Consider the following 15,052-nt stretch of genomic DNA (forward strand, 5'->3'; position numbering starts at 1 on the left):
AAAAGCTTGGATTTCCTCCAAGTTCACAGTGTTTTAAAACCGTTCGATACTCGCTTGACAACAGCTAGGAAGAAGGGAAGTGGAACAAAAACGGATCTGAGGAACCACCTCAAGGATGCGAAGGTAAAACAAATATTACGGAGGAGACCAGATCTTTCTGTATGTACCATTGCTCGTAAAGTAAAAATGTCGCCAACATTCGTGCACACTTCTATGCAACGACAAGGCATGAAGTCTTTCAAGGTGAGGACTGTGCCAAACCGTAATGATAAACAAAAAACGACGGCCAAAACACACGCTCGTAAGTTTTATCGCGAATATTTAACGAAGTTTCCATGCGTTATAGTGGACGATGAAACGTATGTCCTAGAAGGCTTTAAATAGCTTCCTGGTATGTCTTTTTACACTGCCATGAAACGGAATGGCGTTGCAGAGCATTTTAGGACAAATAAGAAAGCCAAGTTCCCTAAAAAATATTTAGTTTGGCAGGCCACATGCAGCTGTGGTCGAGCAAGCAAAAGTTACATCACTACGGGAACGGCTAACAAGGAAATATACCGTGAAGAATGCCTGCAGAAACGATTGTTACCGTTCCTACACAGCCATGATGTACCCTCGCTGTTTTGGCCTGATTTGGCATCCTGTCACTACGCCAAAGATGTTGTGGAATGGTATAATGCTAATGGAGTCCATATTGTACCGAAGGAGGCGAATCCTCCTAACTGTCCAGAGTTACGCCCCATCGAGCGGTCTTGGGCTTTGGTGAAGAGAGAGCTGTCCCAGCACAAACCACAAGCACCAACAATGGATAAATTTCGAAAATCTTGGACAAACGCAGCTAAATTGGTTGCCACCAAGTCTGCACTGACCCTCATGACACGGGTAAACTCCAAAGTTCGCCAATTTTTCATGCAGACCAAATAAGTAATGTTAATTTGTTTGATAATTATTAACGATACACACATAAACGATATAAATTGTTTCATGGATTAAACTTCTAGCAAATTTGCAAATTTGCAAAACTGAGGTGTCCAGATTTTGTCGCGAACAAGCCTTAGCATAGCGGTTTCCCGATCAATTTTCATTATTTCATCTTCTCAACATCTTCTACACGTTGGCCCAAACAAAGAACGCTATAATTACGAAAGTGTAAACTGTTGAAAAATTGAAAATAATGAGGCATTGTCTAACAAGTAATTCGCGCATCTTGATTGGTGACATGATCAAAGTTTGAACGTGTTTTTTGCAAAAAAAAAAATAGTGAAGGAAGCTCCCCGGCACAACAGGTCTAAGATTCTTTACGTCGCTTAAACCTATACCAAATTGATATCTGTGCTTGGGAAAGATGCCAGAGTGCAAAACCACCCCTTTCCTTCTACCGATGTTACCGTTTGAACATTTAACCTTGTCTAATATGATGTCCTGAAAGTAAACAATTTTGTTAAAACGTAAAACTACCCCTTTTCTTCAACCGAGTTTATTTTTAAACATTGAATATATTCCAATTTGATGTTCTGAAAGTGAAACGTCTGTTGCCAGATCTATACCTAGATACTGCAAGAATTTGTTCGGAACTGTTGTCTTACACGGAAACAGTGCTGAAGGAATATCGAGTAAGCACCGTCGGTGTATCATCGAGTCTTTTTGATGAGATTGGTTAGAACCCCCCCCCCCCCTCTCTCTCTCTTTCTTTCCTTCTTCCCCTATACCTCTCTCTCACTCTCCACTGCATGAATTTTTCTCGTGCATACACGCGTCTCGTTTTCCTTCCCTCGCACTCACACACGCACATACAAACACAAACACACGCGCACACGCACGCACACACACACGATCTTTTACGATCAGGATAGGGATTTTTTCGTTAAGGCACTTCGTGCAGAGAATGAATCTTCAGTCCAGTATGACTGAATTGCTAACGAAAGCTTGTGACACAACTATGCCACGAAAACTACCCAGGAACAAACTACGATACTCATACTGGTGGGATGAGGATCTAGCTTCCTTAGAGCTTGATGTCTGAGAGCCAGAAGACGCTCACTTTAACGAACATATTTAGGTTGGTGATGGAGAAATGTCAGGACGAAAGCCACTACCCAGACGGATGGCAGGCACAGAAGCTGGTGTTGTTACTTAAACCAGGAAAACCATGGGAGATCCGGCTTCATATAGACCTATATGTTTGCTGGATACACTCGGAAAACTTCTAGAAAGAGGCATCCGTAACCAATGATAATAAAGCAATTAATTAGGATAAATACAATCATTTTGACTTATTTACGCTTTTTTAAGCCATTCTATTAATGTGAAAATTGTGAGTTTGGTAAGTAAAACGGTTATTTTTACTTCAATATTCAATACGGTCTAGCAAAAAAGCAAATTTCGGAGGCCAATATATTACTAAACATCTATACAAAATTTGAGTTGCTACTTTTGAGCAGTTTTTACGCTATTTACATTTGAAAAAGCAAATTTTTTTGGAAAAAATGCCTGTAACTTCGGAACCGAAGAAGCTAGCGACTTGATTCCTTTCAACAAAATGTGCGTTTTCCATGCATGTGAAAGTGCTTAGAAGGCATGATTTGTGAGAAATAAACACGAAAGTAGATATAAAGAAAAAACAGATTTTTTAGGTCCACCCCGACCAAAAAACTTTAAATAGCTCCAGCCAATCAACCATAAGAGATAAAACTTTCATTTCTTTAGCAAAGTTACTCAAAATTTAATGTTCTTTAATTTTGCTGAACATTTTATTCAGCTAACTTAAGCCATAAAAAGTTTATGTTTTGCACTCGCTTACTATGATGGTCACCCTAATGTCATATACACCAAAAAATACGGAAAGTAAAATAACAAATTTACTCCGAAGTTACTATATACCTAGGACTAAAGGTTTTAGCGTTATTACTTTTGTCCACCTAGATTTGGGTTTCATCCCACGGTGCGCCAACCCTGTGAACCCAGCTACGTGTGAGTAATTAAATTTAACGAATAAAAAGTCTTCGAAGTAGTACTTCAAGTTGCTTTGTGCAACCACAATTAAAAAAGGAATGATCGGAATGTTATTAACATAAAACTTATCGTTTAACCCACAGCAGGATATTACGATAATGCAAATATACTCTAGTAATGAGAGAAATATTTCACACAACCCGCATAATTACTTCTGACTTTCATCATACTGCGTCCCCGTGCGTCCCTGTTGGCTGCCGGCCGGTACGGCCAAACATGACTCGCCCGCGTCATGCTGAACTCAAAGATTAATCGTAATAGCACTCAGAACTTACCGGAATGTCAGTGTCGTCAGCGGTCGGTATGATTTATGGCTGCTGAGGTCGGCCATCGGGGCGCCCCAGAAGTCGTTCCGGAACACCTGCGAGACGGGACTGAGCCCGAGCACGTCCTTGTTCATCGTAATTGCCGGAATGTCGTCATGCACAAAGTCACCCTGGACACCGTTTAGATAGCACAGTACGGCAATCAGCCCGACAAAGAAGTACACCCGCCAGTCGTCGGCTGCCTCGTCGCTCGCTGCACCGCAGCCATTGCGGTATTTCCCGCTAGAACTACTACTACTACTGCTGCTGCTGCTGCTGCTACTACTGGTGCTGCCGCCATCGCTGCTACTATTTGCAGTGCAACCGCCGGTCACCGGAGCGGTCGAACAACCACATCCGACAAGATGACCGGAACAATTTTTGTTAAAATTGCACTTTTCTGAATCATGCTGATTGCTGCTGTTTGGGTTGTGTACCGCTGCACCGTTGCACCATGCGGCATGATTATTACTGCTCCTGCCGTTGTTGTTCAGGGCATCTTCAATAGAGGATGTATGTTTTTCCGAGGCACTCAACGTGGCTGGTGAGTATGATGAGCATGACGATGAAACGGGCGATGACGACGATGACGATGAGGTCGACGATGATGTGGGAGTGTAGCTGTGATTACCGCATCCGTTTGCAGTGGTTTCCCATCGGGATCCAACGGACGACCGATGGGATATATTCACCGGAGGATACACGATCGTAACCCTCCGCTTCATGTTGTTTTTTTTTCGTTGTCTAGCCGATGCTGGATTGAGCGTTTTTTCCGCACACTATTGCTGCACTTTCGGTAATTTTGGCAAAATATTCACAAATATTGCACATTTTTCATACAACAGAGAAATCTAAGAAGAGCATTTTCCCTAACATTAAAAAATTTTCTTTTTTGTACGAAATGAAACTTAAAAAATTGCTAAAGAATGAAATGAAAACTGAACTGGTGAAATGATATTTTTTCAAAACATAATTCTTTCCCTTCCTCACTTGCTTTGGTTCACTTTCACACAAGCAGTGCACCAACAGAGGATAGCGGTTGTTGGATGGAAAATAAATAGTAAAAATATAATTTATTATTAATTTCTCCAGTTGCACTTTTTCCACTCCGTCCGTATTTCGCTAATGCCAGTCGAGGTGGCAGGCAGGCGCTCACGAAAATTTATAGCACATAATTTAACAAGTGAAGAGAGCTTAAAACCCGTCACTCCGAGGTGGATTCTAGTGCGCTATGTGAATCCAGCAGAGCACGAATCCCCGGCAGGATTGCCGGTCGTGGCAGCGTAGCTTTCCAGGCTGAGCTGATTGGTACGTGACGTGTCTTGCGTAGACTTTATATCACATCATAACTTATCTGATTTCCACTTTGCCTCATCATCATCATCAGCAGCAGCGGGCAGGCCAGCGCACTTCAGTGCACTGCGTCAGACCGGATGATGGATCAAATTGCATGAATCAGAGAGTTGTTTGGTGCACCGAAGCTGCTGCATTCTGAAAATATTACGCTCACAGCATCGATGATGCAAATAGATCCCTGTTTTCCTGATTATAATTTCTTCTTTAACTTTTTTTCCGTGCACAGTAAACCTCGGAGGTAATCGTTTGTATATATTCGCACTCTGTTGCTGTGGAGTATTCTTTGCTTTGCTCGCTCATTACTTGCGATATTCGCTACGGTTACACCAGAAGAGCTCACGATATCGAATTGCAGTGGAACCTCCCAACTCACTTACTGATGTAAACATGCAAACTACCGCTGGCAATCTGGAAAGTAATAATGGAAAAAAAATATAATTTGTTAGTAATGTGGTGGAAACAAAGTGTAAAGGTAAATGAATGCAATTATTCAATAATTGTTAAGGGAATTGCAATGCGATCCGAGTAATATTATATTACTTTATAAAGAAATGAATCATTAAGAAAAGTAACTACCGGAGATAATTTTTTGAAAAATTCTTAATCAGAGAAAACTTATATTCTGTCTTGTTCTGACTGTTCAAAGATTTACTGATAAGAGAGAATGAAAAGTTCAAGTTCTAGAAACACTAAAAAACTCGTATTGAAATTTACTTGAGTATAAACTCCTCTTGAACAATCACAATCAGCCCAGAAATGGTATTGTTGCGAAAACAACTGTGTTTGATTATCGTTCCTGTACTGACAACTGGTAACGTTTAAAAAAACTGATACAGTAACTGCAAAAAACTCTTAATATTCATTTGCAGCCTCAATTAAACGCTTTCTAGCGATCTAGATATCTGCTCGAAGGTCAACCTTCCGACACAGAATAGGCATAATATCACCGGTAGATAAAAACCGAATGAAAAACAAACCATGCAACAAAAAGTTCAACCGCACAACAAAAATATTTGACCTACCCGAGGGAGTCCAAGCGTAACTAATCTTCTGCAGCAATATAAAACCGTTGTTGTTGCTGTTATTTTTTTTTCTTACCGGACTGTGTTCATGACTAGGGGGCGGGAATTAACCTTGAAGAGAAGAGGATCAAATTGATTTTTTGTTTGCTCTCTTCATCACCTTCGGGCCCATTTTATTGGAGTACTCCACGGAAACCAGAGGCTATCAGCTTATAATGCTGTTGAGCAATTAGTAAATAAAGATTCCAGCACCAGGGAGTGACTTCTTCCACCCAAACAGCTGGTCCAAAAAGTTAGACTTTAGTTAAAAGGAAAAACAACAGCTTGAAGAAGCAGATTGTTACCCTCAAACGGCGAGTGGAAAAAATTAAATCCACGTGCAATTTATTTATGTCAGGGAATTTTTTCAGATGCTTTAAGATATTTTAAAAATCTGTTCGATAAAATATATTTTTACCATACGAATCCGATGCGAAAAATTATAAAAAAAAACCTGAATTAATCCAAGTTTTTTTAGTTTCTCAGGAAAATTTATAATTGAATTGACGATATTTTTAATTATCAGTCCAGTCCATTATCAGGCCTTTGCAAATAATTTCAAAAGTTTTTGTTCTCTTTTTCTTTCGTTTTTGTCTTTTTTTGAAGAGTTTTGCATGGAAAATAATAACTTATATACCATGCGCTATCGAATTCCGCACAGCTTCAAAATCCGTACACCTAAAACAATTTGCCTATATGTATTAAAACAGTCTAAATGCAAAATATTAATAACAGGTCCAGACCTATTTTTATTAGCATTATATCGATGTCAAAATTTAGGCAGTAGGCCTATGAAAAACAATTAATATAAATCAAACTGCAAATGTCTGTCGGATTTCCTTGTCCATTTGCTGTATCGTTAGCAATTTGCTAAGAAAATCACTTTCAGTAAAATCAAGTGTAAAGCGTACTTGAAGTGATTTTCCTGTTTCAAATCCAGAAAATAGATTTGAAAGATAGTTGATTCTCGTTGTACAGTATTTTGTATTTTGTATTTTATTCATTATAGCATTGAAATAACATTTATTCATCTTATTTAGTACTGTATGGATTTTGAATCATTTTTACTAGTTGAATCTAAATCCGTACATCAGTACAGTATCCTCAGTTATCCAACTTTATTTCATATTTTGAAAAGAAAATAAAACGGACTAAAGCTAAATACATGCCGATATACTGGAATATGGCATTTGTGATTATAGACAGTGGAAAATTCTTTAGTAAAGCATCGAGATAGCTTGCAGTTCCGGTCACTACGATAAGAGCTACCATATTGAATCGGTACTCTCAAAATAACGGAGTTCTTTCTGCAACTTTTTAGTTTTCCGTATAATTTGCAATAAAAATTAAGAAAAACTGTTATATACTGTTAATATATATCAAGTTAATTTACTTTTAAAATGTAACAAAAAGTTTGGTTCAAAGCCTAATATTTCCTAAGGTATAAGCAAAAGAATGTGAGAGGATTTGGCACAAACGAGACTTAGTAGCGACAAAACGAGGTTTTGTTTACAAAATAGAGGTGAGGTCTAATCGAAACCAAACTGGATATTTTAACTTTTCGACCACAAATGTACAATTTGGTTTAAATACGAAATTATTGATTCCAGTGTGGACACTGTGCCTGTAAATAACTCTTAGATGTGTAGCACTGAAACCAGGGGCTTGCGATGGGTGCCATGCTTTTGTCGCCAACATCTCAGCACATGCAAAAAAGAAACAGCAAGTCACTGCATACGTTTCACTCGACAATGTGGGCAGCAAATTTACCTGTCAGGCGGGCGCTTTTTCTGCAATTGCGCCCTTTGTTAAGTCGACTGTCAAACACCGTTCGTTAAGATAGGAATAGCACTCCGCTGACAGAAACGCAATGCATCGATTATGAAGAGAAACATATTTTATCAAGCAGTCAGTCAAATAAACAAAAACAACATAGCAATTAACTTTTAACTTATTAAAATCAAGCATGCACGGATTTAGATTCATGAATGTACGCGCTTTAGTTAATTTTAAACATGGTGTACGGAATTTGAATCAGACATGAAAAAGTGTACGGATTTCGAATCAAGAGTTGTACATTTTGTCCTAGATTTTTTATATCTAGGAGTAATTTTAGCTGCCTGTGATTCCAAATAATGTCAAAGAATAAAGAAAATGTGACGAATTGCATATTACAATTCCATAATTATATTTTGACCATTCTAAATTGTCTAGTTCTTAGGTGTACGGATTTCGATACGGCACGGTAATAAACGCAAGAATAGATTTGGTTTTCACGTTTAAACTTTAAGTAAAAATGCCTAAAATCAATATTTTTTTTTGCTCATTTAAAAAAATCTCTTTGTTTTTTCTCGCCCCCCCTTCAGTGGCCCAACACCGGAAGTACAAAAACTTTATAAAATATTTGTAATGGCCTTATCAAAATCATTATTTAACAGTAAAATTCACAAGAACGTACTGCATGCAATAAATATATTTTATTTACTAGGGTGCGTAATTATTGGTAATCGCTATTTAATTTGCTTTATTTATATTTAGTTTTATAATATTTACGTTAATTTTTGTAGACCTGAATGAATATAAAAGCAAACCAAGTCCATGGCTATAAATGTTCTTAAGAACTTGACCCTTCATTATCGACAGACTTCGCAGCCAGTTTTTAGAATACAGGACAATTACGGGACTAGTGCCACGATCCTACTGACTCTATAGCAACACCGCTCAGTCGAGATTCGAACTTGGCTTCCCGAGCAGGAGCGAAGAGCAAAATAATATAAAAACAATATCAAACTGTGTTATAATGCTATATTTTGTATTGAATAGACATGGAGATACATTGATAACACATTTTATTATTGAGTAGATATTTTAAACAGTGGTTATAAGATGAGTTTAATAACTGATTTTGTTGTCATATCTTATTTTGACCTTAAAATTTGTCATTTATCATTTGTTTATTGTTCAGTAGTGTAAGGTTCTACCTTTGACCTAGAATGACATTCGATATATTTCATTTTTTTTTTAATGATTAAAGAGATTTCAGATTATAAATATTTTATAAAATAATTTTTTAATATTTTATATTCTACTGCATTTGTTATTCAATACCTTAATAATACTAAAATATGTTATTCTAAACTCTGAATAGAGTCATGTTATTGCTTTTTTATTCATGGATTTTTCAACACTAGCTCTTTAGTGCACATTTGGATTTATTTTGAGTCGATCTGGACATTCCGGATCATTCCGCATCGGTTCTACCGGAACTCAAAAGTGGTTATTTGGAATTTTCTTCGAAAATATGACACATGGGGTATCAAATCATAGGATTTTTCAACACGAGCTGTTTAGTGGACATGCTTGTGTTGAAAAATCCTGTGATTTGATACCCCATTTGCCATATTTCCGAAGAGAACTCCAAATGGCCACTTTTGAGTTCCGGTAAAACCGACAACAGATGTTCCGGAGTATGAGGCGTAAGCCAGCGCTCTACAGGATAGTGTCAAACTCATTATTAGTGACTACAAATAAAATGGATAACTTTCGCGCAGTCAATTAAGCAACGACAAGGAGGGAAACCTGATTACCGAAAGATCGGAGGTGGCTAGGCGTTGGAAACAATATTTCGATGCATTGTTGAATGGTGAACAAGATGGAACGGTCAACAGAAACAGGATAACGATTGAGGATGATGGACAAGCTGTGGATCCACCAACTTTGGACGAGGTTAGGAAAGCAGCAAGAGAGCTGAAGGACGGCAAATCAGCTGGAAAGGACGGCATCTCCGCCGAACTTTTGAAAGTCGGGAGCGAACGGCTGTATTGTGCAATCCATCGGGTTATACTAAAGGTATAGACTGAGGAAGAATTACCTACGGACTGGTTGGAAGGTATGCCCAATTTACAAAAAGGGCCATCGACTCGAATGCAGCAATTATCGAGATATTACTCTCGTCAATTCTGCATACAAAATTCTCTCCCGCATCCTGTTTCTCAAACTGAGGCCGTTGCCGGAAACCTTTATTGGCGAATACCAGTGCGGTTTTCGAGAAGGAACGCTCCACGACGGACCAAACGTTCACCTTGCGACAGATCCTCGATAAATTCCGGGAATTCAACTTGCAGACTCATCATTTGTTTATAGACTTCAGGGCGGCGTACGATTCAGTTAAACGAAACGAACTGTGGCAGATTATGCTTAAACATGGTTTTCCAACAAAACTTATTAGGCTGATACGTGCTAAAATCATGCGTCAGCATAGTGGGTGAGACATCGGACTCGTTTGTGACGTTAGATGGTTTGAAGCAAGGTGACGGACTATCGAACTTGCTGTTCAACAATGCATTGGAAAGTACTATTCGAAGGGCCGGCGTGCAGAGAAGCGGCACCATCATCACGAAATCTCATATGCTTCTAGGGTTCGCGGACGACTCGATATCATCGGTGTGAACCGTAGAACTGTGGAAGAAGCGTATACGCATCTTAAGAAGGAAGCTGCGAGGATAGGGCTTATCATAAATTCTACCAAAATAAAGTATATGGTGGCTGGTAGAGAGCGTGGTAGCCCTTCGGGTGTTGGAACTGTGGTGGTGATAGATGGAGATACGTTTGAAGTGAAGTGGACGAATTTGTTTACCTTGGTACGTTAGTGACATGTGACAACGATGTGAGCCGTGAAGTAAAAAAGCGGATAGCGGCTACCAACAGGACCTTCTACGGATTACGTAGCCAGCTGAGGTCTCGTAGCCTACAGCTACCGTACAAAACTTGCGCTCTGTAAGACGCTAATCCTCCCGGTGGTACTCTACGGCCACGAAGCGTGAACTTTGAAAGAGAGCGACCGACGAGCTTAGCTCTTGGCGTTTTCGAGCGTAAAATCCTGCGATTCTTGGCGGCGTATTAGACGAAGGAGTGTGGCGCAGGTGCATGAATCATGAAATATACCAAGTGTATAAAGATGCGGATATTGTGAAGCGACTAAAATACGGCAGGCTACAATGGACTGGTCATGTAGCAAGGATGCCGGATGTGAGACCAGCGAAAACAATACTTAGCAAAGAACCCGACAGAGGCCGACGACTTCGAGGCAGACCCCGTACCCGTTGGATGAGCGCTGTTGACGAGGATGCTAGAACAGCGGGTGTTAGAGGCGACTGAAGAGTGGCAGCCCAAGACCGAGTAATGTGGAGACGGCTTCTGAATTCGGCAAGGATTCGATAAGCGGATTGTCGTCGAAAAACTAAGTATGTATGCCAAACGTATATACGTCTAATTGGGTGTCATCAGGCAGAAAGTCTATATGCTAGTGTGATTACCAAGTCAGTAAAGCTACCGGGGGGCCAATATCATCTAGGTCGATATTAATGCTGGATACAAGGGTAAACAATGGAGAAAATCATCTGTAATAGACAGATGATACACGCGTAAGGGGAACATGGTTTGTCAAACGTGCAGTTCGGTATCCGGAAAGGAAACTCCATAGTGGATGCTATGCGGACAGTGTTCAACCGAGCCGAGAAGTCAGTAGAGCAGTACCAGCTGGGAGGCCGTCGCTGAGTCACTACATAAAATGCGGATCCCAAGTAAGCTGTGCAGAATTTTGTTGGTTGCTTATTTTGGTTAATACAATATTAAGTTACATGTTCTAAAAACCGCTGTAAAAAATGTAAGAAAGAATTGGAAATGGTTGTCAAAATTCTCGCACATATATTGCCTTCACTTTGGTACTTATATGTTCTTATGTGGTGTGAAATGTGACTTTTTCGTGCGAAAATGTCTTCGTATTTCTCAGTCGCAATCGACATATACATATCAAAAGGTTTGCTGGGCAACATCTGGACTTCATGACTTGTATCTTGGGTGAACTTGACTTTATAGGGTACGGGAGGGAATTCCCATCACGCTACTAATTTCGGCATACATTACCTTTTTTGGCTACACTTTCCCAAAAAAAAACTTTGCCGCTATATAACAATACTGAAACGAATGTAGCACTCATAGGCTTTCATGTGTTATAACTATTTTCATAAAAATGTAAGTAATTTGCTTAATTTTATTCAATAAACATCAAAACCACTGTTTTTCCACTAGCACGTAACCAGGCTGAAAAAACAGCAGCAATCGCTTACGCGTATTCGCTCTTGATGATGGTTTGGAAAACACACAATTATGATCACGTTTACTTATTCTAGAAACTAAACAGCTGTGAATATGCTATCACAGAACAATTCTACTTCTTTTTATCACGGAAGAACACAAAAATTCCCCTCTGATATGAAAATATAAATCAATTTTCATTCACTAGCCATTAGCAGCATTTTGTTTTTAATTCCAGCATATGGTGCGTTATTTACACTACTACCAATATATGTGGTCACTTATCTGGTATTTGGGTGACTAATGTATATGAACGATTCAATGATACACTAGCGCTAGCAGCAAGCTGTTGTCACTGCAAAACTAATTATCTTCAATGAGCCCGGAATGTAGGCAATAGCGACAAGTTATCCATCGGTCTCTCTCTTCTTGTCTCTTTTGATCTGTTTTTGAAAAGCATTTAATCGCTGTGCTGACTATTTCGGCCTGTCGAATTTAAAAAACAGACAGACACCACTATAGAAAATGGGCTCAATTTAGCCGCAGCGACTTCATCATTTCTCGCGACTATAATTCAAATTCAGTTGCGTTTTAACAAGACCAAAATACACGCCGATATTCAGTAAATATTATTCTATCAACTGGTATAAAAATCTTGCCTCGAATAAATATAGTTTCAACGTAGTTCCTGAATATTGTTCAGGCTACCGCTTAATGGGCTGGAAATACCCACCCGTACCCTATCTAGCAACTTTGCAACGACGGAGGTTATCTACACCAGACTGAAAGCGGAGTCTCGAAAGATTGGTTCAAAACTAAAAGTGTCGGAAACCAAATCGTATATCTGGCGAAAGTCGGTAGACTACGAAGGGCCGGACATGTTGTAAGGATGTCAGATGACAGTGTGACCAGAACGGTTCTCTTCAATAATCCCACTGACACCAGAAACAAAGGAACCAAACGAGCGATATGCCTCGAGCAGGTCGTAAGCGACTGGTGACTTGCAACTTCCGAGAGGCTTGAAACAGCGCGAACCACTTCGGCTCTAAGTTGACGACAAGGACGACGATGCATGCGGTCCAACCCTAACTGAATGTAGGACAATGGTGTACTGACTTTGAGAGTGACTAGAGATCGTCGACAATCGTCTGATTTGCGGATAACTTTGTGCTATCGGTGACAGCAAAGCGCAGCAAAAAATATCTGAAATGACAATAACCGGTTAATTTACTGCTTGTGTTGATGCTTGTAAGTCACCTGGATGGTTTGATTTAAATTTTTAAGATTGATTCAATTGACACTCTAGACTGCAGGAATATTTTATCATAATTAATTAAATGATAGTGAAATCAGAAAATCTAATAATCGAAATCGACAAAAATGTAGAAATCTTTCTTCGTCCTCATGGTTACTTGCGTTCATTTTTTTTCTCATCACATTTTTCTCTTTCTGTTCTCATGCTGTCATTCATTTTTTCGCGAGCTTTCAGGAACAAGCGCTTTTCGGTCTTTCTGTGGTTATGGTTGACTGACCGATTGCTGTTGAGGTCGGTCACATTGTGTGCTCTGGTGAAATGGTTTTCCGGACCATTAAGCTAATGCGAGAGCACTGTGGAACACAAAGTCGGAAGCTGCCTCACTAAGCGGAGGGGAAAGTTGTGGCCCACAGTAGAACGAACATTTCGCTACAGCGAACAAATTTTCAATCCCGAAGGATTAAATCGCTGCAATTTTTAAATAGATCAACAATAAGTATATTGATTAAAGTTTTCTCAACATATTTCTTTCGGACACTTAAACTTAAACAGCCCAACATGGTCTTCAATCTCCATCAAGCGTAAAACACAAGCTGATTGGAATGAATAATTGGTAGCGATTAGTCGACGGATGGTTCCACTCAAGCTTGTCATGGTATCAGGGCATTTTTTGCTTCAAAGTCCGATCGGCAAAGCAACACATCAGCAACGTTCCGCGAAAGAGCTCTACGACAAATGTGTTTTGCCGAGAGTAGCGCGTAAATAAGACGGGACAGGTACCGCACCGACTGTGGATGTTGACAATAATGTTGGCGGTGTCAGTGAGTGGAAATTCGTGCTACCGATGCGAGGAAACTATAAAAGTAGAACAAACAAAAATATCCACTTTATCCCAATGCCGTGCGAGTTGGGAACGACGATGCGACGTTGCGTTTTTTTTTTTTATTTCTGTTTGCAATCAGTCGAGAAAGCAATTAAAACCATTCGCCTGCAGATAGGTACCGCATTTGGGAGAAACTTTACGGGGTACCGATTGGAAACATTGATATTAATACGTTCAAGGACAACGCAAAAAAAGAAAAGCACTGCTTCTCCCCGATAAAACTTTTAACATAAATTCACAATGAAATTTATGTTTATAGTCACCAGAATAAGTACATTGTTTACGTTAGCTTAGCTTAGTTTATGTAGATTCTGAATAAGTTAAATACACTATTTATGTCGTATTCAAAAACTATACCTACATGCGTGGTATAGACATATTTATTAATAATCGAACTTTTGAGGTTTCAAAACTTATTTCATCGATTTCTGCCTACACCTGCAACAGAGTAGAGTGTTTCGAGTGGGGGTGTAAGCTGTCCAAAAATGTTTTCATCTTATTTTCACAGACCTTTTTGTATGAAAACATTTCCCAATACATTCAAAAGTTAATTGATGCCACAGGGAATTAATATTTTACGTTTTCCCCAATTGCAATCTCATCGATTCAATGTTTGTTTCTGTGTGCACACATTACACATTTTCACTGCACATCAAATGCTTTAAAACAAACTGTCTGCATATTTCGGTCATTTTTACAAAGCCGTAATCCCATTCTACCTCATCTGCCATTCATCACCGCCTATAAACAAACACACATGCAACCTTTGCGCAAAGAAAAACACCGACTCTGACGAATCCACACCGTTCGTTGTTCGTTACCCGGTGGCCACCGTCTGTTCTGCTCTGCTCGGTTTGCCGCCGCCACCCTAAAAATCGGCTACCGCGTAAGACAAGACATGCGAAATCCCGTAAAATCTTGCGCACAGTCATCCGACCCAACCGCCCGAATGATCGCGCACCGCAGGAGTCTAAAAATATACTCATTTCCACATCGGGAGGGAAAATTTATTGAGACATATTTCTTTACCAACACACCAGCAGGCCTGCGATCGCCGTAGTTTCATGTTAGTCCAACTACGTTT

The 15,052-nt window shown here is 39.5% G+C and overlaps 1 protein-coding gene across 1 annotated transcript in view; it reads right to left on the reverse strand.

Moving 5' to 3' along the window:
* The window catches only part of LOC128734894 (protein O-mannosyl-transferase TMTC1-like), a 182,061-nt gene extending 178,019 nt beyond the window's left edge, over positions 1-4,042 (reverse strand). The window contains exon 1 of the mRNA XM_053829291.1: positions 3,288-4,042. Coding sequence (XP_053685266.1) covers positions 3,288-4,042 — 755 coding nt within the window. The remainder of the gene's footprint in view (positions 1-3,287) is intronic.
* Positions 4,043-15,052: the final 11,010 nt, after the last annotated feature.

The sequence above is a fragment of the Sabethes cyaneus genome, chromosome 2 (assembly GCF_943734655.1).
Source record: "Sabethes cyaneus chromosome 2, idSabCyanKW18_F2, whole genome shotgun sequence".
In the NCBI taxonomy this organism is placed as follows: Eukaryota; Metazoa; Arthropoda; class Insecta; order Diptera; family Culicidae; genus Sabethes; species Sabethes cyaneus.